The sequence below is a fragment of the Crotalus tigris genome, unplaced genomic scaffold (genome assembly GCF_016545835.1).
Source record: "Crotalus tigris isolate CLP2741 ecotype Arizona unplaced genomic scaffold, ASM1654583v1 scf7180000024286.1529876, whole genome shotgun sequence".
In the NCBI taxonomy this organism is placed as follows: Eukaryota; Metazoa; Chordata; class Lepidosauria; order Squamata; family Viperidae; genus Crotalus; species Crotalus tigris.
This window is the reverse complement of record NW_024100459.1, coordinates 78,737-104,968: the sequence shown is the minus strand read 5'-3', so window position 1 is coordinate 104,968 and position 26,232 is coordinate 78,737. Positions and strand designations below refer to the sequence as shown.

The following is a 26,232-nucleotide window of genomic DNA, read 5'->3' as shown; positions in this document are numbered from 1 at the left end:
TTTTGAATAACTAACCCTAGAAATTTATTAGATGAAAGAACTTTACAAAGATTGCTGTTGAGACAGATTCTTTATGTTTTTCATAATCATTATGTTGGCAAATATTACATTAAACTTTTAATAGGTCCATATGAAAGATGGATGTCAACCTTCAGCTTCATGAAGGCCTCTTGTTTTCCACAAGACCTAAGCCGGGTTATTCATCTTTAGAATGTTCACTATAAATAATATATTAATGCAGGTACATGATATAACAGTCTGCAGTTAAATGTGTGCAATTGTATGGGCCAGTTGCGGAATATTGATTGATCATTCTAGAAAAAAACTGGCCAACACAACTGGAGAACAGAATAATATAGGATTTTTTTTTTTTAAAAAAAATGTGACAAGGACATTGAAATCCTTACGTAGGTTTGGAAGCGGTATAATCTGTAAGCACGTTCCAGCTGCTCCCTGTTTTGTTCCACTTTACATCGCAAGATTTCCCAATTCTCCACTAAGGCCTGTTGCTTTGCCTTGATCGCCTCCGCCTGCCTCTCAGAGCACAGGCAGAGCACGCCATCTGCAGTATCAATCAAAACATGCAGCTGCAAAAGGAGAGAAAATGAAGTGAATAATTTAACTTTAAAAAAAAAAGTTTAAGAACCCATCCATCAATGACATCTTCCCAAAAGATGGATAACTATACTCCATTCTATACAGAACTTCATAAGCAGCCAGAGTCTTGAATTTCAGTTTTGCAGAGACAAGCAGACCTTTGAAAACTAAATGACTGAAACAGGCTGTCTAGTCTATTTACACTAGCTGGGGATTTGAAACTGGCACAAGATCTGCAGCTGGCTGTATTAAGTAGCCCAGTAGGACAATCTGTCACATCTATATGAGAAATAGTCTGATACAGAGGAGGAGCAGTAGCCAAATCGTTTTCCTTTCTGCAGACATGACTGCCTCACATTTGTCCATCAGCAAATCTGTCAGCCCAAGTGCTGATTTGCCTTCTTCTTACTGCTCAATATGTTCAGCCTGTTTCCCTCTCCTCCTCCAAAAGGAGGCGGAGGAAGAATTGCTGAAGCTAGCATCTCACAAGGTAGCAAAAGCAAATGCTGGACAAATACTGGGAAGGTGAAAGTAAGGACGAGGTTGGGTAGACTGGGATTGCAGCTATGGTGCTTCTTCTCCCTTCCCAAAGGTCTCAGCCTGATACTCCTGGGTGGTAAGGAGATAAAAGAGTTCTAGGTATATTCAAGGCAAGGAATGACTCTACCATCTCATCCATAGCACTTGAAAGAACCCTCTGAGAAGTTCCTGTTTCAACACATGTGCTTTCTTCTTTTAATTTATTTATTACATTTATAAGTCATATTTTATTCATGAACTCAACAATGCAACCTAGCACTCTTACCCCCTAGTTTCCCTTGCAACAACTGCCCTATATTGAGGTAGGGTGGGCTGAAAGAATGTGAATGGCTCAGTGTTATCCAATGAATTTCCATGACTGAGGGTATATAACCTGGCCTCTCCTCCTCCTAGCCCAAGGCATTAATCACCATGGCATCTTGCTGATGATTAGTTTCAGTCCTAATTTATATTTAAAGGATAACATATTCAGAAGACAAGAACCACAGGCAAATTCAAAACAAGACCATTGTATCTGTAAGCTGCCTGGAGTTTCTGTGAGTTCGGCAACCATGTAAATTTTCTTAATACATTTATAGGACTGCAGTATAGCTTACCTGCTGCTCATTCCCAAATAATTCATGCTCAAGAGTTGCTTGCTTATGTAGCTGTGCCTTCACCCCACTCAGATCTTTAGTAGTGGAATCTGGGATGGTCTTCAGTTTGTCCTAAAGACCAAATGTGCTTTCTGTTAATTGCTCTGGTTTGATTTTGTTCTAAGATAGGCAGTATATAAAACTCTTTTCATTTGCATATGCGGGAGTCTATTTGTTAATGAAAAGAATCATAAATTGATCTAAATCTCTCGCCTCCACTGTATAAAACCTTTCCTCCATCTTTGATGCTGGAAAGAAAGAGGTTGAAGAAAAAAATATGTCATGCAGTGGAGTACAATTTAATCCCCTTATTCATTTGAACCAAATTTCCACATATCTATATGTATATATGAGAAAAATATGGGAATTAAACTTTGGACAACTGTTTTTATTGTGCTTCTATATCTTTCTGATTTAAAAATGTTATGGCAAATGTAAATGTCTATGGAGATTTTCAGTCATCCCAGTCATGGTTGTCCCAAAGGTCCTTTTTCAAGAAGCAATTGGACTTTCTTGTTTTTCTTTGAAGATGTTTCGCTTCTCATCCAAGAAGCTGAAGAAACATTTTCAAAGAAAAACAAGAAAGTCCAGTTGCCTCTTGAAAAAGCACCTTTGTGACAAATGTAAACTTTCATAGTACTATAGTTTTACATTTATTGTTAGCCATTGGTGTGGAAAGGCTAGGTAAACAATAGAAATGAATGGTTGTTCTTTCATATCTAATCTGAGCCTCAAAAAGACACATGTTTGGAAACAAAACTGTTTTCTTTCACCTCAATGTGGCTGAGAGCTTCCGTCAAGTCCTGTAGGCACTTGTAAATTGCTTCAGCATCTTGTAACTGTTTGCCTTTGTAGTTTGTCATCTCCAGCAGCTCCTGCCAGTTGTTCCTAAAGCGGGAAAAAAGAGAGAGGTAGGAGGCAGTATCCAGAAGCAAGTTAGAAGTAGACAATCCTGAAAGAATGTGTCAGTCAGTGATTAGTTGTCAATCAGCTATGCCAGTGGTGGCGAACCTATGGCACGCGTGCCGGAGCCCTCTCTGTTGGCACACACACCACTGCCGCCAGCAGCAGGTCCATCAGGCTGCCACTGCCGCCCGGAGCAGGAGCCCCGCCCACCACAAAGGAGGCAAAGCGGCTGAGTAGCAAGCTTGAGTAGAGGTGGTAGAGCAGATTGATAGACTGGAAGAAAAGGGAGGGGGAAGCATTTTACATGCGTGCATGTGCGCATGGGGCCACGAGCACACATGTGCTGCAAATGGGGCGGGGCTAGTGCCTGCATGATATTCACTAGCCCTGCCCCATTCTTGCGTGGTGCAGCGCCTTGTATCTGCACTCTGCATTGGTGCAGCGGCCATTTTTGCACCTTGCAGCACAGTGGCCCATTTTTGCACCCCTGGGTTTTGTGTGTCAGAAGCAGCACTCAGAGGCGCCTCCCTGCCCTTCCTGAGGGCACCACAATGCTGATGCGGCCCTGGCACTTTGTGATAAATAAGTGGGTTTTGGGTTGTGGTTTGGGCACTCGGTCTCTAAAAGGTTCACCATCACTGAGCTATGCCAATTTCTGATGGTGTTTTTCTGCAACAGAAGTTAAAAAATACACAGTGGTGTCAGCCTATAAATCTATTTACCTTCCTCTTGCAAGAAATCTATCCATATTTCTTCAGTTAAGATTTAAAACAAGTTAAGAAATGTGTACAATTTTACTGTAGTACTGAATTAATTAACAAAAGTATATATGTGTGCATACAAGAATGGAGGAGGAGGAGGAGGAGGAGGAGGAGGAGGAGGTGATGGTTCTGGCAATGGCCAACCATCCTTCCTATCTATCTATCTATCTATCTATCTATCTATCTATCTATCTATCTATCTATCTATCTATCTATTCCTCCATCTCTGAAAGGTTTTCAGATAGATAAAATTATATAAACAAATCAACACCTCAAACTAATAAGAAATATAAGAGCATATAAAAAGTCATCAAATGCATGCATTTTATATATTATATTGCTTGAAAGTCTCCTTTTCTCTTGGTTGAGAATAAATAATGAATTTAAATATTGACATAACAATCCTTCCACTTCTGTAAAATTCTGAATAGTTTAAGAAAGACTTAGGTCTTGCAACAAACTAGACATGCCACCCAAATGTTCTTCATGGAATATTTTCCCCCCATGTGGCTCTTTTACAGCTTTCCTGATCTTTGTCTTGAAAAAGAAAAGATCAGGCTGAAAAAAATAATGGAAAAAGACAAGAATGCCTTCTTACCTCAACTGTTTCTGCTTGTTCCGAATCTCCCTGGATTCAAAATGGCCATGATCCAACATTTTCTGCGCTAACTGATCACACGCTGCAACTCTCTGGGCAACAATTTCCATTTGATGCTGAGATTTATCATATTTGACACAAAGAACCTATAAAAAAACAAATAGAAGGAAAAATTGAAGTGATGAATAGTTTTGAATAACTTTTCCAACTTAGCCCTTTTGATTTTTTTCCTGTATGATCCCAGTATGAATTTATTTCAAAGTACAGTGTCTACCAAGTCTGAAATTCCAAACATCTTTGTTCTATATTTTGTTCTAGAAGGATAATTCTAGAGCAATTTGAAAATCTTTAATATCTTTCTCGTTCAAACAATAATAAGTATTACACAGGGAGTCTATTCACAACATTCACTTAATTTCACAGGAACTAAAATTTTGCTCAAATTTTGCCCCCTATAGGGGACCTCTTCTCTCCAAATAATTGTGTCAAAATGCCAAAGTCTCCAGGAGAAACCAAATTAGCTGAGATGATTGGTTAAACATTAATTAGACTGATGTGCGTATTTTTTGATGCAGTTTTAGGACATTAGAAGATTTTTTTTTTTTTGCATCGGTTTTGAATACTGCTCATTGACTTTTATAATCTGGTAGTACAATACTTACGTTTGAGCAGTGGCTTGGTCTCAATTGCTTGAAAATCTCTTCCAATTCTATGATGCTAATTATAAATGAAAACTAATCATGAAAAATCTATTTTTTAAAATCATCTCAAGTGTAAAAACAAAAAAGGAAAGCAAAAAAAAAAAATGACCCCTCAACCTCAGTCAAATCATGCACCATATGAATAGTGCTCTGGAGGGGGGATTATTTATTTGGAGCTTTAAACTTTAGCCTATAATCCAAGGATATTCAGGTACTATTCCCATTGATTATCATATATATATTTATTTCAAATAAGATTATTCTTTTGATTTTTTTTGTGCAATCTCCTTGATCAGAAAAATAATATTTTCGTCATTATTCTGTTGACATTATACTAATTATTTGAAACAATGAATAATCATGAATAGATTAGCCTTTATACAAGCATCTAAATTTGATAAATATTTCTTGTCTTCAAAAGCTCTCTAAAATAATTATTAAACAATGCATTAAAATGCCTGAAAAGATGAGTCAAATTCTGGTGACTTCATAGATAAATTCACACAGTATCCTTGACAGCAACACAGAAATAATTGAACTTTGCCTTCTTCTGAGATACTATTTCAACTTTTTAATCCACCCTATAACCCTGATGTTTCCAGGTCTCCTATCCAAGTATTAGCTAGACTCAATCAGCTTACCTTCTGAGCCCAGATGTAGGGATAAGAGACAGGCGAAAGTTGCGAGCAGAAAACTGCCCTACCAACGCTTGTGCCTTTGTTATGCATCTTACGTGACGCAGGTCTCTGTGACCTTGCCAAGTTGATAAGGCTAAATTGGTGAACAACAAGTTTTCCTGTTTATGGCCTCTAACTTTTTACTCTTGAGGATTGGTAAAGGATTTTAGCCAATGAAATGCTGTTGCCATGCTGTATCTATTGCTATTTGAAAAACTCTATAAAAACAATAAATGGCTACGTTCGGGTGGCCATTTCTTTGCACCCTTCAATGACTAAGGAGTGATTACTACACCCAGACAAGGTTGGCCAGAGGCTATTCTCAGCTGAAAGTAATTGCCTTCACCAACACCTTAACTCACAACTCAGTAGATTACTCCATCCCAAAAGAACATGTTCTTTTTTTCTGTATATGTACAAACCAGTTTTGCAAAAATCATGTATGAAGCCACTCTTTCTGAACAGTCATGTTATACTGTATATTTTATACCATTGCAACTATTCTGGAAATCTTTTTAACTATTAGCATTATTACTTACAAGAACATGGTCATAATCAGCTCCATAGTCTTCAGAACTGGCTACCTGCTTCTGCTCATTGATCCAGCCCTCAAGATCTTCACATTCTCTCAGGAAATCATGTAGTTCAAGTGTCTCCTCCAACCTTTTACCCCTAATTTGAAGTTAAAATAGACGAAACAAAGGCAACAGAAATGTACGTAAGAGGTTTTGAGACAACCATTCTGTAGAAATTACACATTCTATATCATTTTGAAGCTTAAGGCTAATGATTATAACTGAAAGGACAAGAATAGAGGAGCCTTGTGAGTGCAGCATTAGGCTAAGGACATCTGAGTTAGTGTACTTTGCCTTCCTCAACTTTCCTCCTTAAAAAAAGTCAAACTTATTCCACTAAGGGGAAAAAACGATAGGAAGAATGCTACAAAAATATGAGAGGATTATAAGGCTGCCCTTCTTGTTGATGTGACTCTGAATGGGCTACAACACCAATAAGAACAATATTAACAAAAATGTGTCATCATTAAATAAGAGTGAAGAGGTTGTGCATCAGTTCAACAATAAATTTTCCTCTTAAAACAGCCATAAAAAGAAATTCCTCTGATATAGATGGATGTTGCATATGTGAAATCAGTTGTGGCATAATCCCACGAGTAAGCACAGTTTCCTGCTTCCCTGTCTTCTTATGAATTGTCTACTTTTTTTAAGCCAAGGTCATTTCCATGAAGAGGACAAACACTTGCACCTTGTTGTTTATGAAACAAAACATATGATTAGTAGATGATGATCAACTTTCCTTCATGACAGCATAGACCCATTTTTTTTTTTTTTTGCCTCTGCAGCCTTGAGGTCTGATTGTGTCCTACTGAATTATTAGGATTGAGCTCTCTGGCAAAGCAATATAAAACCAACAGACACAAAAATTTAGAAGGCTCCCAGTGATTTTTACATTGTATGATTGAAACTCACTTCCTGATGAAAAGAAAAAAAGAAAAGAAAAGAAAGCTAACAAGAAAATATATAACTGGATCACACAGTCTTTTTTTCCTCCCTTACCTTGCTTTGGCCAATGTTTGTAATTCTTGAAGCTTTATGTGGACCTGCCTTTGAGGCATATCAACTTCATCATAGTGGATGGAGTCTGAAAGTGGTAGAGTTTTGGCAGTTTCCTCTAGTTCCATGACTAAGTTCTGATAAATGTCAATTTCATGTTCTAGAGCCTGACCCAAAATAAGTACCAGTTGAAGAGAAAACGTAGAATATTCAACATTGACAAAAAACAATCCAGTTTTAGTTAATGTGCAAAAGTGATTCAGGAACCCCAAATTAGCAGACAATGTCAGATCTAACTGAAGCCATATTCAATACATATACAACAAGCTAGAAGCTACCTACATGAGTTTTCCAAGTAGTTTGTTCGAAGCCGTTGTAAAAACAGATTAAGTACATAAATAATGTACTGGGGGGGGGGAAGCATAAACTATATGGAAGTAGAAGCAAGTTATTTACATAGGATTTCCTGAGAAAGAAGTGAGTTTGTGATAACTCTGTACAAAGTTAAAGACAAATGAGTTGTTTTTCAAATTCAATTACTGTTTGAGAACTGTAGATCCTAATAATGTACATATGAAGGTGATGCCTCTAACTGACTTGATAAAAATGCATGTTTTCTCGCAAAATTTATCATCTGTGAGAGAACACTCTGATCATAGTCTCAATAAAGCAACTGTATTCTTTAGTTGTTAGTTTGCAGTTGCTTGGGAATTCAGCAATATTTTTCTACAGTGAGACTGAAATACCATACTAGGTTTATTTCAGGACTGTACAGAACTATCTATAATAGGTTGAACATATTTAAGAGGGGAAAAACCTGTCTAGAGCCTTGTAGGGTATATGTGGAAATTATTCATCAATAGATTAGTGTTATTATTGCCTGTCCATGTCCTTTGATGTGTTGCTGCTGTTCACAACAATTAAAAATACATAGATGATGTGAATAACCAGGAAGTTGAAATAAACTTGAAGATGGCTAAATATATTATTTCTTTGAACTTTGAACTTTGAACAAGGTGTTTGGTAGTCCATGGTGGAAAATATTCAAGGCTGAATTATTGAGTTATTGGTGTTCTCTAAGCTTGCTTCTTTTCTAGAAGGAGTTTCCTTAGTAGGTTAAATAACATCATCAGTTCATGGGGGAATATAATTTTCTGACTGTTTATATATAGTATGGTAATTTCTCCTATTAATACCCTTGATTGGGGTATAGTTTCTTCTTAAATGCTTTTTGGGTGGGGCATTTTTTCTTCTTTCTTGTTCTTGTTTATCTGGTGGTTCTCAATTATCTAATATTGGTTAATAGATATGTGAGTGTTTGACCTTCAATTACTTCTTTTCTTGAATGGTTTATAGACTAAGCTTATCTTAATATATCTGTTAATGGCTGACTCATCAGAGTACTATGTCTTCAGGAATTCTCTTTCACTTTTGGATTTACTTGTTCTCCCGACCTCATGCACTGATGATATTTCTTAATTTGGAAATGAAACGTCTGCAGGAACAGAAACAGACTCAGAGACCACCAAGAGCCCAATGTGTATTGATAATGTTGACTGGTTTATCAACAGGAATTTTACAGGGCCCTTACAGCAAGATACCTCTTAAGCCAAGAAAAAAAAAGGGCGGCAGCAGTGGTGGACCAGATATCATTTTAAAAAATACTTCATGTAGAGTTAATATTACTGTCTGAATACAATATAGTTCAAAGGGAATATGAATTTCCCATACTAATTAAAAACCAACATTTTAAGTTTAGTCTCCACATTGTATAGGTATCCTTAAGGCTAGGAATGCAACTATTCAACATCTCAGTAATCCTGCATTGTTCATAGTTTGTAGATAGGTTACCTTATGTTTTGTTATATGGTTAAGAGTTGAGGCTTCATCATTACCACAATCTTTGTTGGTGACCAGTGAAAGCTTCTCTGCCACCCAATTCTCCAGGTCCCCAGTATCCATTAAGAACTTTAAAAATGAAAAGTAGGGTGATATTAAGTAAACACAAGAGGCACTAACTTTCACAGATTAGTTCTATAAAAAAGTGTTTTTGTACTCTCAATATTAAATGAAAAGACTGCTAAAAGAATGACATACATTAATTACATACAAAGTCAGAGATAAAACTTTCAGTGTAAGGCAAAATACTTGGCCACTCCTGCAAGAGACAATGCCAAAGAACTTATAAAGCTGAAACTACTGTGAGAAGACATACTCAAAATAAGAACAAATGAGCAAGGTCAGAAAGGAGCCCTTCCTTTTTCAAAAAGAAAAAGGTAAGATATATATCCCTGTTTGCCTTTGTAAGAGCTGAAGCAAGTGTACCGGAAGAAATCAACTCAGGCGAAAAAAAAAATGTCATATAAAGACAAGGCAGCTATCCCTTATTTTGAAGGATGGGAAAAATATGGCCCAAAGTCTTTTAATTCAAAAGGGAAGGAGAAAAAGAATTTAGGATGTATTTATTTACCACCCTTCTTGTATCCAATGACTCTGGGTGGCTTACAACATTAAATATATATATATACCTGATAGTAAACAACTGACTGCTGCAGTTGCTTTATTTTTTTATCACATGCTTCTTCCAGTTCTGTCCAGTTTTTGCTCAGTTCCTGGCACTTTTCTTTGATTCTCCTAGAAGGCTTGCACATATCTTCTGCCACAGCATTCCCCTTTTCTAGAACCCTGGAGATTTGCTGTTTGTGGGCTTTCACTTCAATCTGTAATTCCTAGGAGAAAAACAGGCAGAAAGGTGATGGAAAAGTGAGAGACAGGACAAATAGCCAAAAGAAGCAATCCAAGAGAAACTTGGAGTCTATGTGCTATTTTTCAAAGCCTAAAGTTTACGGAGTTATTTTTTTGGACTCAAATGTTAAAAAAAATTACCTTCTCCTAGTGTATGTTCTTATGTCTTACATCCAGAGATATAAGATCTCTGAACCAGAAGAGAAAAAAAATGGATTCCTGAAACTCTTGTTTTCATTCTGAAGGGAAAGTTTACTAAATGTATCTATTGTCTCTAATATTTCTTTGATGGCAGTTACAATTGCAGGAACAGTATTGATGACCTGGCCATCACAGTTCTGCCAAAGATATCTGCATACAGAAATGATAAAGAAATTGATCAGAAACTTCCCCAGGAAGATAATGGGAATTCTTTTTGAAATGTTGCCTAAGGTTCTCAACAAGGAATTTCCACTTCCATGTATAAAATAAATTATAGATATTGACAATTTATCTGATTGCTTTTGATAAAACCTATGCGACATTGGGAAATGTTTGGTTTCGAACTGCTGATCAATAATTTATTTGGATAAAATCCAATGGTATAAGCAGTTCTAGCTGTGTTTTAAACTGTTTCCTGATATGGAAGCACCATATTGCTGCTGCCATGGCTGGCGAGGAGTTGGCTTTTTATGTTGTGATTTTTTTAATGAGGTAAGCTGTCTGGAATCATCTCTTATGTGTCAACTGGGTAGCTATATAAATTTGTATAATAACAAACTAAATAATATTGGTATACGTGATTAATTCTTATTATAGATGCTGCTGAAATTAAAGGCATTTGATAATGAAGTGAAAGATATTGATGACTGCTTATTCTTGTTTTTAAAAATTCCATATGTTTATAATTTATCATTTCAGATTCTTTTCTTCTTTTATTTCCTTTACTGTAAATACCTTGGAAGTCTATTGTCTAAGGCAGCTTCTTCTGTGATTGATATTTTACTATATGGGAATTTTATGTGTTCTTTTAACCATGATAGACATTTGGCATCATAATTTAAGGTTAGGAAATGCAATCTTTATAAATATTGCAAAATTTTAAATCTTATTCATGGCTTTTCCCCACTCCATAGAAATTTGTTTATCATTTTTTGCCAATTCTGCAAGGTTTTCAAAAACTTAAATTGATGCTGTTTGAAATAAAAAGCTAATATTGTGTAGTACATTCATTTTTACTGCTGCCTAGAAAATTTCAGGTTTTACCACTTTTCAAGATATTTAAATTTGCTTTTCCATTTTTAATAATAGTTTAATTACTCACCTAATGGAACAAAAACAAAAAATTAAAAATGTTCTACTAATCACCAGTGCTAAGTTTGAATACATACAGTATTTCATTTTATGCATATCGCTGAGTTAAGGTGTTTTGCACAATTTTTCAAAGACAAAAGCAAAACCAAAACCAATTGTTTATGTAATTGTAAAAATATCTTGGCACGGCAAGACCACCCAAACTGACTAGGAAGAATTAGTTCATTTTTAATTACAGGTATATAATTTTCATGATTTAAACCTAATTCATGATAGTGATAATGTTTTAAAACTGGTCCCCAGCAACATTTTAAAAGGACCCAGTTTGGTCTACTGGAAATCAGGAGACTGTGAATTCTAGTCCTACCTTAAGCATGAAAGACTGGGTGACTTTGGGCCAGTCACTATCTCTCAGCCCAACTCATCTCATGGAGTTGTTGTGGCGAGAATAGGAGGAAGAAGGAAGGATTAAGCAACTCAAGGTTGCTTTGAGTTAGTTATTAAGTAATAAAGGCAAGATACCAAACAAACAAATAAATAAAAAAATAAATAAAATCCATGAATATTTCAATGCCAAGCTCGTGGCTCATTTGAACTAAGTTTCTCTATGGCTCTTGACCACCTTGCAGGTTTCAATCAAAATAGTAAGCTTATAGAAAGTAAGCAAAGCTGAGGCATCTCGAGTGAGTACATGCCTTGTTTTGTTTTTAGAATTGTATCTAATGTAGGACTGATATTTGGGTAGGCTAAATCCTTGCTGCTGGTAAGTTTTCCATCTGACTGGAGAATGAGCTGCTAATCCAAATCTAAAAAGTGAAATGCTTTTGAAAGCCCCCAGTCCGACTTTCAGAAGAACCATCATAATTGAAGACTTACCCTCTGCTTCTGTAGCAAGCTTTGAGCCCCATTTAAAGATTTTCCTTGGATTGTGGAATTGGCAATAGACATTCGCTCATTAATCCATTTCATTTCCATGTCGTGGTAATGGTAGAACTGAAACAGCTCCACACTTGCCTCCAATAGATGCCCCCTCTCCGCAAGAGGTTTTTGGAGGGAATCAAATCTGTAAATTAGATGTTTAAAAAAGGCTGTTCAAATCTGTATATTTAAAAAGAATCATTAGGGTTCCTCACTGACTAAACATTTCTAATTGATTGGCCCTATTGGTACTAATGCCATTACTACTATTAGTAAAGTAATAATGTTAAACAAGAAGAGAAAGCAGCAAGGACATTTATATAAAAATAGGAGCACTTTCCAAAACTATTTTACATTATAATTATCCAATCTATGGTATACGTGGCAATTTTAATTTGAATGTATTGTTTTTGTGTAATTTGCTATATTTCCTTATGGAGTGCTTTCCAGAAAAATAAAATAAATAAATAAACAAACTTTGGGAGTGACTGCAAACAGCATTTTTTGGGTTATTTATTTATTTACTTATTGGTCTCAAAGGACAGAAAAATGCCACCTAATAAGGTCACCTGATAGGTGATTATTTGACGAGGATGTGCACAGAAAGTTTAAAGGTATACATTAAGTGTGCTAAACCAAACAAACTTGATGTACCTATTTCACACTTTTTTCTTGCTTTAAATGAGGCAAGTCAAATTAAGTTTTTTACTGAAATTCAGCCAGGCAAGCTGAGAATCGTACATGTAGGAATTTGGTGGCCATATAAATTTGCTTAATAAATAAATAAATGTTCTGGGGACTATCCCCCCCCCCAAAAAGCTCGGAGGCTGCCTGAAGACCAAGGGCCACAGATTGTCTCTTTTCTCTTAGCAAATATTTAACTTTAATGTTTAAATATTTAATTAATTAATTGAATATTTAATATTTAAAATATTTTATGGCTACAAAAAAACCCTGTGAGGCCGATTAAGGTGAAAATATATCTTGTTATGCTTCCACAGAAGAATGGAAGAATGACTTGCCTCATTGACTTTTCTGACAGCCAACCTCAGTATTCAGTCACTGTAGCATGCTAGTAGTTTTTTCTGCTCCCTTCCTTGTACAGTAATTTGCTCTAGTTGAAAAGCAGCCTTTAGTTTTCTGATCCCTGAAAGAAGAGTAGCTTACCTTTCCAGATAACTCTGGGTCTCATCAAGAATCCTCTCTCTATTGAAGTGATGAGTAGCTACACTCTTGGCGTGAGACACAATGGAATTCATTTTCTCAGCCAGTCCCTGCATTTCGTTTTCTAGCTGTCTATGCTCCTTGAGTAAATTGCGACTGGAACGCAAATTATGACCCAATTCTGCATTTCGAAGCATCCTCTCTATCTTCTCTATCTTTTCGTCAGCATCCTAAGGAAGAAAATGTAGAGATCAGATACAAATACAGGTAGTGCTCGCTGTATTTTGCCCACTTCAGAAAACTTCTGTCTTTTTGCTTTCAGATTGGACATCTACTTCTGTATTTGGTCTTGCTAAATTTTGTGGGGCTTACATGTAATATCTGGCTACAGGGGAACCTAAGGGAAATTAAAAGTTGCTCTTCAATTTATGTAATGTCCTATGGCCTTTATATACTGTCTTAGATATTTTAGTATTTGTGGGGTATTTTAAATTTAACTGTAATAAATATTTCCTTCATGCATTGCTCCTAACCTCAAGAAGCTCCATCAGTTGTTCCTGCTGGCCAGCCTGCCTCAGTTTATCTCCACATTCTATCATCTTGCTGTAGAGCTTCTCCCATTTCTTCTTTATTTCTGACATTTTGTCCTGAATGGAATCTGCAGCATAGTGGTCATTTTGTATTAGTTGATTTCCAGTCTAGAGGAATGCAATACATTTAGTCAAAAACATTTATCTTGATAACCAAAAAAATATAGTGGTTATTTCTATCTGCTGGTCTTTATTCAGAGAAAGTGCATGTATAGTGTAAACCTTCATCCCTCACACCAATTGTTGATCATCAGTTATCAATAACAATAATATTACAACTATACATTTTGAGTGAAGACACACTGTTCTACTTCCTAGGAGGTGCATTATGAGCAATAGCATGCTGACTTGGAAAGTAGTCTCTGAATTAGAGATGCTAGCATGCATCAGAATACTAAATCCATGCCTGGGGTAAAATTGACTTTGATTGCACTTATGGCATTTTAGCCAAAATGTGCTCAAACTGACCAGGGTTGTCTTTCTTGTTAGTACAGAACATGTTTGTAACATGGATATGATTAATACTGGTAATCTAGTTCAGGGCTTTTCAACCTTTTCATCCATTGTACCACTTTTAGGATATGGCAATATCCGAGTACCACCAGTTGCCTAGCAAGATGTCAAAAACTTGATGACCCCCCCCAAAAAAGGGAAAAAAGTGATGAAGTATAGGTAGTCCTTGACTTACAACAGTTCGCTTAGTGATTGTTCGAAGTTACAATGGCACTGAAAAAAGTGCCCCCAAGCCACAGCCGAGCAAGACACCTGCCTGCCCACTTGGCAGCGCTCTTCCTCCTGTCCTAGGTTTTCATTGTTGTGAGCATTTCTGTTGAGGATTGGCAGTGGGGGTGGGGTGGGGGATGTTTGATTTTTATTCCTCCTGTCTGCTGGGTGGTTGCAGCAGGTTTTGGTCACTTCACATGACCCTGGGACACTGTGACCGTCATAAATATGAATCAGTTGCCAAGCATCTGAATGTAAATCACAAGACCCTGGAGATGCTGCAACATTTCAGCTGATTGGCGCTTCTCCTGGGCTCAGCAGAAGCACCAGGATCAGCGCCGAGCTCCAGCTGGAGCCTGGTGCTGATCCTGGTCCTTCCACTGAGCCCTGATGGCAGTTCCAGCCATCTCTCATTTAGGCTTGTGCGGTGCTGCCACCGGTTCAGCTCATTCCCCTCCCCCGCTACCACTTTTCTAGGATGGTCGCGTACCACCTGCCAGGTGCCAATGTACCACAGGTGATACCTGTACCACTGGTTGAAAAACCTTGATCTAGTTGATACCTTTTCTACTTTATTAAAATGAGCTACTGTATGTGAAAGGTATGATGAGTAGAAGAAATCAGTTGCAGTAATCTGGTAATGATTGATCTGAATGAAATCCTGCAAGTGGATTTGATGAATGTGCGCAAGAAAAGTGAAGGTGTAGATTCTAAGATCAGAAGTTATAAAATGGTGTAATCTAGGTTGTTCTGGATAGTTTGTTTGTTTCATAGATTGCTGATAGCTCTATATGTTATGTTTCAGTGATATTAAAGAACTAGACATGAAAAATTAAAATACTGTTGTTGTTTTTTGCTCCAGAGAAATTCTTCAAACATTCATTCACTTGCATTATCAAGATGTGCACTCATATGTTGATACATCCAACTTGAAAGCACCTAAATTATGAAGCTTCTAAACTGACCATGCAGTCTTAACCTGAATATTAGAAATCTGATTCTCATTTTAATTTTCTTTAAAAAAAATTAAACACAGGTTTTGCAGGAACTTTAGAGAAAATCATCACTAGTGATTTATAGAATCAACCTGCTATTGCTGTGTAATATGAAGTCTTCTATAATATTATTAATGTGATGGTTTGCATGATGCTACAAACTGCTAGTATGGAAGTCTTCCAAGATTCAACACTGTGTTTTGGGTACATGGACATAAGCTTATTTTTTTTATTAGTTGTATCATAGCAATTTGCATAGAATCTCTGTATGCAATTTTGTAATTCTCTCATTAGCCAAAGATTAACAAATTATTGGCCCTTCTACTAGTCATCTTTCTACCTGCATGAGACCACCTTACCGTCATCAGCCCCATAAAATGCTTCTTATTGGCCATCATTTCTTGTTCCGCAGCCTCATGCCTTTTCAGCTTCCGTAAGATATTTGTTGGGTCACGATAAGACTCATCTGATGCTATCTTGTATTTTTCTTCCATCCATACCAAGAGCTCGGCAGTGTCACGAATGAACTCCTGCAATCGTATATATTAGATTTTGAGAACTTTAGTGGACAATACAGTATACCGTGTCTTACATTTAGCATATTAAAGACACCTAAGACTGTCCTAAGACAGTCTGTATATGTAGACTGTCTATTACCATGTCAAGCTAAGCCAGTGCTTCTCAATTATTTTCTGTCATGCCCCCCTAGGAAGAAGAAAACATTTCGCGCCCCCTCCGCGCGACTGTAAATAGTATCATTTCCGGGTCTAAAAGTCACACGGGCAGGTTTGGCCAATCAGGATAGAGCATCATGTCTATCCAATCGGCTGCTACTGGGGCTGCGCTGGGACAATCAATGCCGTGTGGGTCAAACGAGCCCCCCTTTACGGAGCCTCGTGCCCCCCCTGGGGGGCCCGCCCCACTATTTGAGAAGCACTGAGCTAAGCCAAGACCAAACAAACCATAATATAACTTAGCTGACAGGAATGCACAACTTTTCTGAGCTGAGGGCCACACTTGGCCTTTCAGTGGCATGCTATGAGTCATTCTCCATAAAATAAAGGGCGAGAAAGAAACAAAATTACTTTTACATTTCCTTTAAATTAAATATAGTTCTTATATTTAATCATTTTTCATTCTGCCAGGGGTTTAAGTATACATGTATTTTATAATTTACTAACAAAATTCAGAATCTGGAGGCTACATGTGATCCTGGGGGTCACTGGTTTTATATACTTCTGATTTAATATGACATGTAACACCACAGTCAGATTTACTGTAGATGAAGTATGATGAGTTGGAAAATGCATAGTTCAGAGTGATAAATTCAAACTTTCTATAGTCTGCAACACATCAATATTCTGACCTGTAGTAGAAGAGAATCTAATAGCCTCCTTTTTCTCTGCTCATATTTATTTATGATCAATTTCCATCTTTCACATAAGGTAACCATTGTTTTCTTAATCCTACAGAAGAAGTAACAGATCCTTCAGTTTCTTGAAAAAACATTCTGGAGGAGTGGGAGGGAACAGAAAGAGAAATAGGAAAATAGCTATCATGACTTCTATAAATAGAATTACAGGTGTTGAGACTAAATACACAGTGTCTCAACTCCCATAATTCTGGTGACCCAGGTACATTATTATCAATTTTACATTTAGTACAGCAAATACACTTGATTTTTCTGGTTAAAAGAAAAAAAGTTACTGTTATACAAATTCCTTTTATGAACTTAATGGCATATTTCAAATTCAAGAATGATTATCATTGTTTTTAATTTCATAAATTTTCTATCAAACTAATTCATCATAATGATTCTGAATCTTGTTGGTGCTATATCTGAAATATCTTGTTGGGCTTTATCTGAAATAAATGATACTTAACAATAAGCAGATGGAGTTACAGAACTCACACTGTCAAGATGCAAAGTTTTCTTTGTGTGGCTAAGGGAAACTGAGGCACAGTGAATCTAAATAGTGTGCTTTATGCTGTTCAATGGACTCATTTCAGATAACAGGTCTCTTCATGTTTGCGCCAGCCATTAAAATTAATACAATGCAAAAATTTGGGTTCCCATAAGCTGTTTCTTCCCCTACTGTAAAAGCTTCTGTTTTTTTTTTCTTTATGTGTAGGCTGCTTAGAATTTCTTAATGTGTTGTATTTATTGGTATCTCGTGGCAGCAATTGTTTTTTCTGGTATCATTGTCTTTATCACTTTTTAGGCTCTCTGATGATACTTGATGATCTGAAGAAGCCCAATAGGATGACTTTTCATGGTGAGTCTTTCCTCAGAATTTAATTACAATATGGGAAAAACCCATTACAATATGGATCACTGGACATACTCAGGCATTCCTTGCTGATTTGATAAATAAGAAAGATAAAAAAGCCTAAAGTTCCTCAATGAGAACGTCACTGATCTTTAATTTCTGCAAGAGTGAATCCTACCCCATCAGATTGAATGAGAAAGAGAAAAAGGGCAGGACACAATAAGCACAAGAGTAATTCTCACCTCTTCTCCTTTGAGCTTCCAACTGAGAAACAAGAAAAACAACAAACTATTTGTGAGAAATGCTCCCTTGGTTTTCATCTTCTCAAGCATTGATAATTCAGAAGGTTTTATATAATGAGAGAAATGACCCTCTTCAGATATGCTCTATCCAGACTACTGCACTCAATGTACTGTAAAGCCATTTTGAAAGCTTAAGAAAATATTGGTGGTCCATTTTATTCAGCAGAAGAGTGAATAAAACGCAGAAGCTGCTATATTCTACAGAGAAATGAAGCAATTACATTTGTTATTAAGTTTTTAAAGTGCATTTCAATTGCAATGAAATAGCTTGCAAAAATATAAATCATCTTGTCAACACTAATACTAAACCAGCTTCTGAAAATATCCTCACTCCCTTATTTATAGCATGCACATAAACACACATCGAAGTCAAGGGGAGGAATTTATGAGCTTCTTGATAATAGGTTTGTCCAGTCTCACAGTCTCTCCTCTTTTGTAGTTCTCAGAGGACATACCTGTCACAAGCAAAATGACCCCTTTCTATTAGCTGCTCTCCTTGGCCATTGGCTGCATTTGCTCGACGTTTCAACACCAGCAGCACTTGTTCAAAATCCTCATGTCGCTTCAGGAGACTCTGAGTTGAATCCACGTGATCCTGAAGGAAAGACCCTAAGAGTTACGATGTCCCCATATTATTTTATGTCTGTCTCCAGAACACATGAATGCTCTGAAACCTGAGCTAGCTGGGTGAGGGTAATGTAACAATAATTTAAGAGTGCTCATTTGCCTCACATAGAATTTAATTAATTTAATTAAAATTCTTAATGATGATGCTAGATGGTGTTGAATTGCTATTATTCTCCATTCACTTCAATGGTTATGAAGTTCTGAGACCACCTGAGTGGAATTTGCCTTCCCTGGGTGTACAAATATGGAGGCAAAGCTTAGATTCCTGACCTTGAGTCAGAACAGGGGATATCAGTCTGAAAACACTTCTTCTGCCTCTAGGGCTGCACCTTCCTACCATGTTAACAGCCATGTTACTAACTTAAGTGCTGTAGTGATTCACTTAACAACTATGGCAAGAAAGGTTGCAAAATGGGGCAAAATTAATTGAACAGCTATTTCACATAGCAACAAAAATTTTGGGCTCAGTTGTGATTGTAAGTCGAGGATTTCCCATAAATAAATTCCAGTCTAAATTTGAAATAGAATCATTATTATTTACCCCAAGATTATCAGTCTGAAGAAAGGCCTCATGACTGGAGATAGCAGCAAGGATTGAATCAACTTCTTTGATGAATTTCTGCAATTCTATATTTTCCTGTAGCTTCTTCTGTCGTTCTGTCCACAACTCATCCAGCTCATTCCTTCTTTGGGCAACTCTGTCTATATATTCACCAACATCAGGAGCTCCAACCTTCTGACCTAATTCTTGCAGCTGTTTAAATCTGTCAAAGATTCCAAAACAATTGCATACTGTATATCCCATTTTGTTTGAATAGCATATGCATATTCATGTTTTAAGGTTTTCAAGTTACATATGCTTCTTTACAGAGGCATAAGTGATTAAATATATCTATTCAACAGATGGACAAGGACAGTAGCATTTAATTGGCATTGGTTTAGAGAGTTGTGTTAATTCGTCCATTATAGATTGTAACCATCATATCTGACTTATTATGGCTTAGTCTTTTACATAAAGACAATAATGGTAGGCAATAACTATGATTTAGCATAGTGTTTGCAAACCCCATCTCTGCCTTTGGTGACTAGAATAACTACACCTCTAATGGTCTTTTTTATTGTAGTAATCATGGTTTAAAACTGTCCAAACTGGTACTGCAAACTGCACCATGATTACTATCTGAGCAATTCTTATTGTTACTATAATGTCTTACAAGTACCTGTGATTCTGGCTGTGTATCTCTTTCAGCAAGTCCTGGTGTTCTTTCAAGAGCTGTTCTGCAGAGACCACATCTATACACATCTCTTCCCTTGTCAGTTTCTCCTTCATATCATCAATCCACAAGAGGAGTCTGTGGCTCTCTTGCAGAAAAGCTTGATGATCCCTTGCTATCTGCAAAGCCACTTTCTTCTCCTCTGCCTTTAACTTTAACATTAATAATAGATTCTCCATGTATTCTCCATGTTCTTTTATGATATGACTTTCTGCAGGATTGGTATCCTTGATTCTGTATAATGAAGCCAGAGACACATTCTTGAATTAGAATTAATTCCAATTATTAACCAAAGTTGAATTTCCCTTTAAAAAAGTATTGCCTGCTATATTGTCCTGAATATTGTTAATTTATTGTTTTTTTCCACATCTCAATATTATTACATGATTAATATAGTATGATATGATAAATTTCCATGATTTGGGAATTCATGTAAACATATTTCCAGAAAATTAATTAGAATCTATGTTACAATGTGTAGGGAAAATAGGATAAAATGCATACAATGTTGAGCTAAAAGATACTAGCTGAAAGTCAATTCTAGTTATGAACTCATTATCTTACTGAATGGAGGGCTGCCTTCCTAGATTGCTACATTTATTTAAAATATTAAACACATTGATGTGAAATGTCTTGTGTATTTAGGGAAATGATATGAATAGTAGTATAGTAGTCAATTTAAAGAGAACCAGCTTACTGTAGTGGTTAAAGAGCTAGGGTAGAAATTAGGAAATCATGACTTCTAGTCCTGCCTTAGACACAAATCCAACTGGATGACTTTGGGTCAGTCACTCTTTCTCAACCCGAGGAAGAAAGGAATGGCAAACTACTCCCAAAAAAATGTTGTCAAGAAAACTGCATGAATTAATCTGGGCAGTTGCTATGAGTCAAGACAGGCTTGGAGGGACACACAAAAAGTTAATTTGCAATTACTTAACCATGAATATCACTGAGCAATTTTGGGACAGTCATAGAAACTGAGCAGCTACTTATGTCAGCTGAAATGACTTCTTCTAGTCAGGTTTTATCTGATGGGTAGAAGTGTTACTCAATGATTCAGGAAGGACTTTATATATCAGTTTATATCTGATGCTTTTAAGGTGTCAGTCAGGGTTGAAACTAGCAAGACAGATTCTCTATTATTGGGCCTCATAGCCAGGAGCCTTCTTCTAGATATAGGTTCCTTTCAACTAAGCTTATTTCCTGATTGTTACACTGAACTGAGCCAAAGAGGGATAAGATAACTTTGCAGGTTATTCTGTGTCCCTTGAAGGAAAGCAGGAGTTACCATAATGAAAAGAAAGGATCTTAAAAAATATTGTTTTGGGTTTTGAGCATAAAGGTAATCCCTAATAATATTGGTTCCTAAAGGAAATCAACCCTGACAGTTCATTGAAAGGACACATACTGAAGCTGAGGTGCAAATACTTTGGCTACTAAATGTGAAGAGAAGACTCATTAGGAAAGACCCTGATGCTGGGAAAGATTGAAGGCAAAAGGAGAAGGGAATGGCAGAGGATGAGATAGTTAGATAGTGTCATTGACACAATGAATGGTATAGGATTTCCTGCCTGAGCAGGGCGTTGGACTAGATGACCTCCAAGGTCCCTTCCAACATTATTATTATTATTATGGATCATCGCACAGTCAGCCAGATGTTCAGACTGGATTTGGCATTTTGTCTACCTATCGAGTCCTTACCCAGGACCTGGGATAGGCAGATGTGGATGTTTGATGGTATTACAGGTATCGTCACAGGATGGAAGCAGTTCCTAGTAAGGCCGCCTTTTGCAATTGACTAATAGCGAATTTGTCAATGCCAATGGTGTTCAAGTGGTGCTCCAGTTGTTTTGGTATTGCACCCAAAGAGCCTATTACTATTGGTACTATCCTTGCTTGCTTTTGCCACAATCTTTCTATTTCTATTTGTAGGTCTTTGTATTTTGTTATCTTCTCCAGTTCTTTCTCGTCTATTCTGCTGTCTCCAGGCACTGCCACGTGCACTATCCAGACTTTTTTTGTCATTACTATTATTATTATTATTATTATTATTATTATTATTATTATTATTATTATTATCATCATCATCATCATCATCATCATCATCATCATTATCATCATCATCATCATCATCATCATGAATTTGGGCAAACTCTGTGAGGCAGTGGAAGATAAGTGGGCCTAGTGTTCTTCTTTCTATTCATGGAGAAAATCTATGTGGTTGCTATGAGTTGATACCAACTTGATAGCATATAATCCATCCTATTAATCAATTTCTCTCTATTCAAAGTCATTCCAAACTCCCATCTATTCAATGAGGCAAACACCTTTTCTAAGAAGCAAAATGTATCACCTTATTACTGCTAATCAAGTAAAGGAAGAGGTATGCATCACTGCTGTACCTAAGTCAAGTTAGATATGCGGGTGTCACTCTTTGCTTAAACTGGTATCCAGATTATAAGTGTAACAACTATAATACTAATACTATGACATAGTAAAGAACTGATTTCTTACAAATTGGCTGCCCTCTTTTGGTATTCAATTTTTCTCTCCAGAACTAAGATTTCTCTTTCGCAGGCCGAAAGTTTGTGTGCCTGCCCTTGCAAGACAGCTGGCTTGCTCCCTTGCCCCAAATTCTCAAGGCTGGCCATCTTGTCTTGTAACAGTTCTTGAGTGTCTTGGCAATCCTGAAGAAATGTCTTCACATCGGTAACCCCAATCAGTTCTGAGCCTTTTTCTTCTTTTAATGTTTCCAGACATTCCCACCTAAAAAAAAAAAAAGACAAAAATAAAGCAGAGCTCATTATGGTTAGTCAGGAATATGTCTGCATATATAGAGATATTGAATTTTAAGTTTTAAGAATAGTTTAAATATAGAAAGCGGAAAATAGCAATAGTCCATTCACTATGTTGTGTCAGGTACATTGGAAACCAAATATGCACCTCTATATCTAAAAAAAATTTAGGCTTTTGGCAGCTGCCTGGACAAATCCTTGCAGCCTGCTTCCTAGAACTGAGAGTGCCTGGCTCAAAGTCACCTAGCTGGTTTTCTGCCTAAGGCAGGACTAGAACTTTTGGTCTCCAGGTTTCTGGCCAGGTGCCTTAACCACTGTACAACACTAGTTCTCTTGTTCATTTTTACCTGGTTAAAATAAAAAAAAAACCTTATATGTTTTGGAAAAGCTAATTATTATATATTTAAGGGTGTGGGTCCTTTCAAATATTTGCAAAGTAGAGTCTTATATATCACTGCACCCAAGTTTTTAAAAAGGCCATATATCAACGTTCTTGTGTTCTTTATTTGCTATCAGTTATATATATATATTTACCTCTTGTTTATCTCTTGCTTACGACTTTGGATCGCCTTCTGTTTTCCAGGACACCTCTTAGAAAACATATCTGATGAGGAATTGATTTCATCCAGCTGTTTTTTCCCAACAGCCAATTCTATTAAAAAACTCTGGGGAAAGAGACAGTAAACTAATTTATAAACGTTCATCTTTGCCATAGTTATTTATGAAAATTATCTGGGAGGAGTAAAATGACAAACATATGCGTGATGCTGTTTTGCTACCATGACAATTTGCTACAGAAGCTGCTAATTGTTTGCAATTGTTTACAATCACTGTCTTATGAAAAGTTTCTTCTTTATTATAATTACTGTTTTTGTATATCAAACATGTTTCCAGATGGGGCAGCCTCAGACATTACCAGCCAAAACTAATAGGCAGCTATTCCAATTTCATTCCTTAACAGAAATCTGAAGAAATGGTGGGAAAAATGGGAGAAATAGAAATAGGAAATGACATCAAAAATACCCACTTTCAGGGTTTCTCCAAGTTAAAGTGCTTAGGATAAACTCAGTCCTTGAGTGGGCAGAAAACTTTACCAGCATTTATTTATGCAATTTGTTAATCCAGATGGAATTCACAGATACTAATGATAAACTAATAAAAATAATTAGTATGTTAAGTTATTAAAAGGCAATTTGATACATTAAAATACTCATAATGGTACCAATAGACCATAATCACACTCCTTAACACTGGAGGGGCTTAGAGGGGAGGGGAGTTTTGACAACACCAATAGGTTTACTTGTCTATCAAAACCCATGCCTGGTTTTATTGTTTTAGACAAGTGCTGTTGGAAGAGGGAACAGTGTGATAGAATGGATAAGAAAGCAGACTTCATCTTTTCCTCTAGCATTCCACCTAAGGCTACTCTTGGACAAGTGCACAACCATTTCCCAACCTGGTCTAAGAACTAATGAACATGGTTTGCTGGTTGACATGTTTTGAAAGTTGTTTGAACAGGGTCTACTCACCTTTCAAAATAGTCAGCCAGTCCCCAACAGCTGCTGAGTATATCCCTTTTTCAAAGCCAAGACTCTAAGCTTGGGATCAAGAGAGACAGTCCTATTGATAAGAACCACTGCCCCACCAGGATGGTTTTGATGCACCATGCCATGCTTAAGAGATATCTTATCCTTGAGTAGAATAGAATAGAGCTGGAAGGGACCTTGGAGCTAGTCTAGCCCCCTGCTTGAGCAGGAAAACCTATACCATTTCAGACAAGTGACTGTCCAGTCTCTTCTTCAAAACCTCCAGCCATGAAGCCCCTGCAAGTGATTCCACTGGTTAATTGTCCTGACTGTCAGGAAGTTTCTCCTTAGTTCCAGGTTACTTCTCTCCTTGATTAGTTTCCATCCATTGCTTCTTGTCCTGCCCTCTGGTGCTTTGAAGAATAGGTGGGATCCCCTCTTCTCTGTGGCAGCCTCTCAATGTACTATATATATCAGGCTCATGCCATTCCATAGGGATTATTGGAACACAACACTGATAGAATAGATGGTGAAATAAATTAAGTTGTACCCACAGCTAGGAGCTGCTGACTTCTTGGGTTGTATCTGTAATAACATTGGAAGACCTTAGGCTAATTTAGGGTTGCTCAGGCTGGGAAAGAGATTAAAGTAATTTTGTGGAAATATGTACCCCTCAAAAGTGCAGGAAATCCAGGGCATATTTGCCCTGGGGTTAGATACAAAGGGAGAAAGGATTTAAGGCTTATAAAGGCATAACTTGTCTGGAATAAATCTGTCTTTTTTTAATGCTCTCATTTTTTTTAACATGGAACTCAGTATTAAAAAGTAGATTGCATATGGACACAAAACCTGCCTGCAAATACAGGTAGTCCTTATTTATTGATGGTAATTGGGACTGGTTAAATCTCAAATAATTTATCACCAATTGCTGTTCTTCTGAATAATCCCTTCGGTTATTTCAAATTGCAATATTATTTTCTATAACTTGTAGATCTTCTGTTTGTTCAATAATTAACCTGTAAAGGTATTTCAGTTTCAATTAAGTCTCTGTTGTTTTGGCTGCTACAAACTAACAATGAATAATTCACAGTTTGAACAAGCACAGGTGGTTTTCTTTGCAGATTTACCAGTCAAACCAACATATCTAACCATTGGCTAAAAATCTTGCCATAGTTTTACTGAAATATAACATTTTATGTCAGTATTAATCTTTTATAAATGAAGATGAGTCAGGAACTCAAAGTACAGCCTATTAATAAAGACCTGGAATTTTTGCTGCATAGCTTCCACATTGTCGGCTTTGGGTTGAATGGTCTGGAAAATTTTATCCTTGTCATCTATCCAGGACTGAAACTCTTCACAGGAGTTGTAATATTGATACAGTTGGATTCTTTCTTGTAACTCTTTTTTCCTATGCTGTTTGGAAGAAATTAGAGATGCTTGAATAAGCACTAAAGCATTGCTGATAAAGTAGGTATATTAGCAATAAAATTAGTCAGAAAGATGAACTGAAATTAAGAAAATCCATGTAACTAAACCCACCATTCTACACATCCATCTAAATTTGTCTCATCTTACCTCATCAACCCAAACATAAGGAGCATTATGCAAACTCGATAAATCCTGGATTAGATTTCCTTGGAGATTAGAATGGCCCCAACCCTGTTAGCTTTCCATGTGCCCCTAAAGGTTGGCTATGTTCCCATGCCTGGGGTGCTGAATGTGTTAAGGGGCATGTTTCCTGGCTGTATTACTAACTGGCCAAGTATCTTGCTCTTCTGTATATTCAGTTGGGATGTTTTTCCTTTTTTTCATGTTTTTTATTGTTTTTTAGTATTTTTAACTGCAATATATTTTTTTAATTATAAGCCACCCAGATTCACTGACTGAGGTGGGTGGCTATAGAAATTGATTGATTGATTGAACCAATGAATGAATGAAACCTTTTTCAATCTCTTTCAGACCTTTCCCATGAACATCTGTGGCTAGTGGAAAAGCTATAAGAGGCTTCATTCTTTTTCCTT

At 36.8% G+C, this 26,232-nt stretch overlaps 1 protein-coding gene across 4 annotated transcripts in view; it reads right to left on the bottom strand.

Moving 5' to 3' along the window:
* The window catches only part of SPTBN5 (spectrin beta, non-erythrocytic 5), a 110,903-nt gene that overhangs the window by 66,967 nt on the left and 17,704 nt on the right, over nt 1-26,232 (bottom strand). For all 4 annotated transcript variants that reach the window (XM_039323905.1, XM_039323907.1, XM_039323908.1 and 1 more), the window contains exons 15-33: nt 25,472-25,624; nt 23,217-23,347; nt 22,402-22,653; nt 19,834-20,121; nt 19,155-19,377; nt 18,442-18,581; nt 16,781-16,880; nt 15,774-15,944; nt 13,640-13,804; nt 13,110-13,336; nt 11,901-12,087; nt 9,515-9,715; nt 8,838-8,954; nt 6,990-7,153; nt 5,955-6,087; nt 4,038-4,183; nt 2,546-2,660; nt 1,734-1,844; nt 408-587 (exon numbers count right to left, since the gene is read on the bottom strand). In XM_039323905.1, the coding sequence (XP_039179839.1) occupies nt 408-587; nt 1,734-1,844; nt 2,546-2,660; nt 4,038-4,183; nt 5,955-6,087; nt 6,990-7,153; nt 8,838-8,954; nt 9,515-9,715; nt 11,901-12,087; nt 13,110-13,336; nt 13,640-13,804; nt 15,774-15,944; nt 16,781-16,880; nt 18,442-18,581; nt 19,155-19,377; nt 19,834-20,121; nt 22,402-22,653; nt 23,217-23,347; nt 25,472-25,624 (3,204 nt within the window). The remainder of the gene's footprint in view (nt 1-407; nt 588-1,733; nt 1,845-2,545; nt 2,661-4,037; nt 4,184-5,954; nt 6,088-6,989; nt 7,154-8,837; nt 8,955-9,514; nt 9,716-11,900; nt 12,088-13,109; nt 13,337-13,639; nt 13,805-15,773; nt 15,945-16,780; nt 16,881-18,441; nt 18,582-19,154; nt 19,378-19,833; nt 20,122-22,401; nt 22,654-23,216; nt 23,348-25,471; nt 25,625-26,232) is intronic.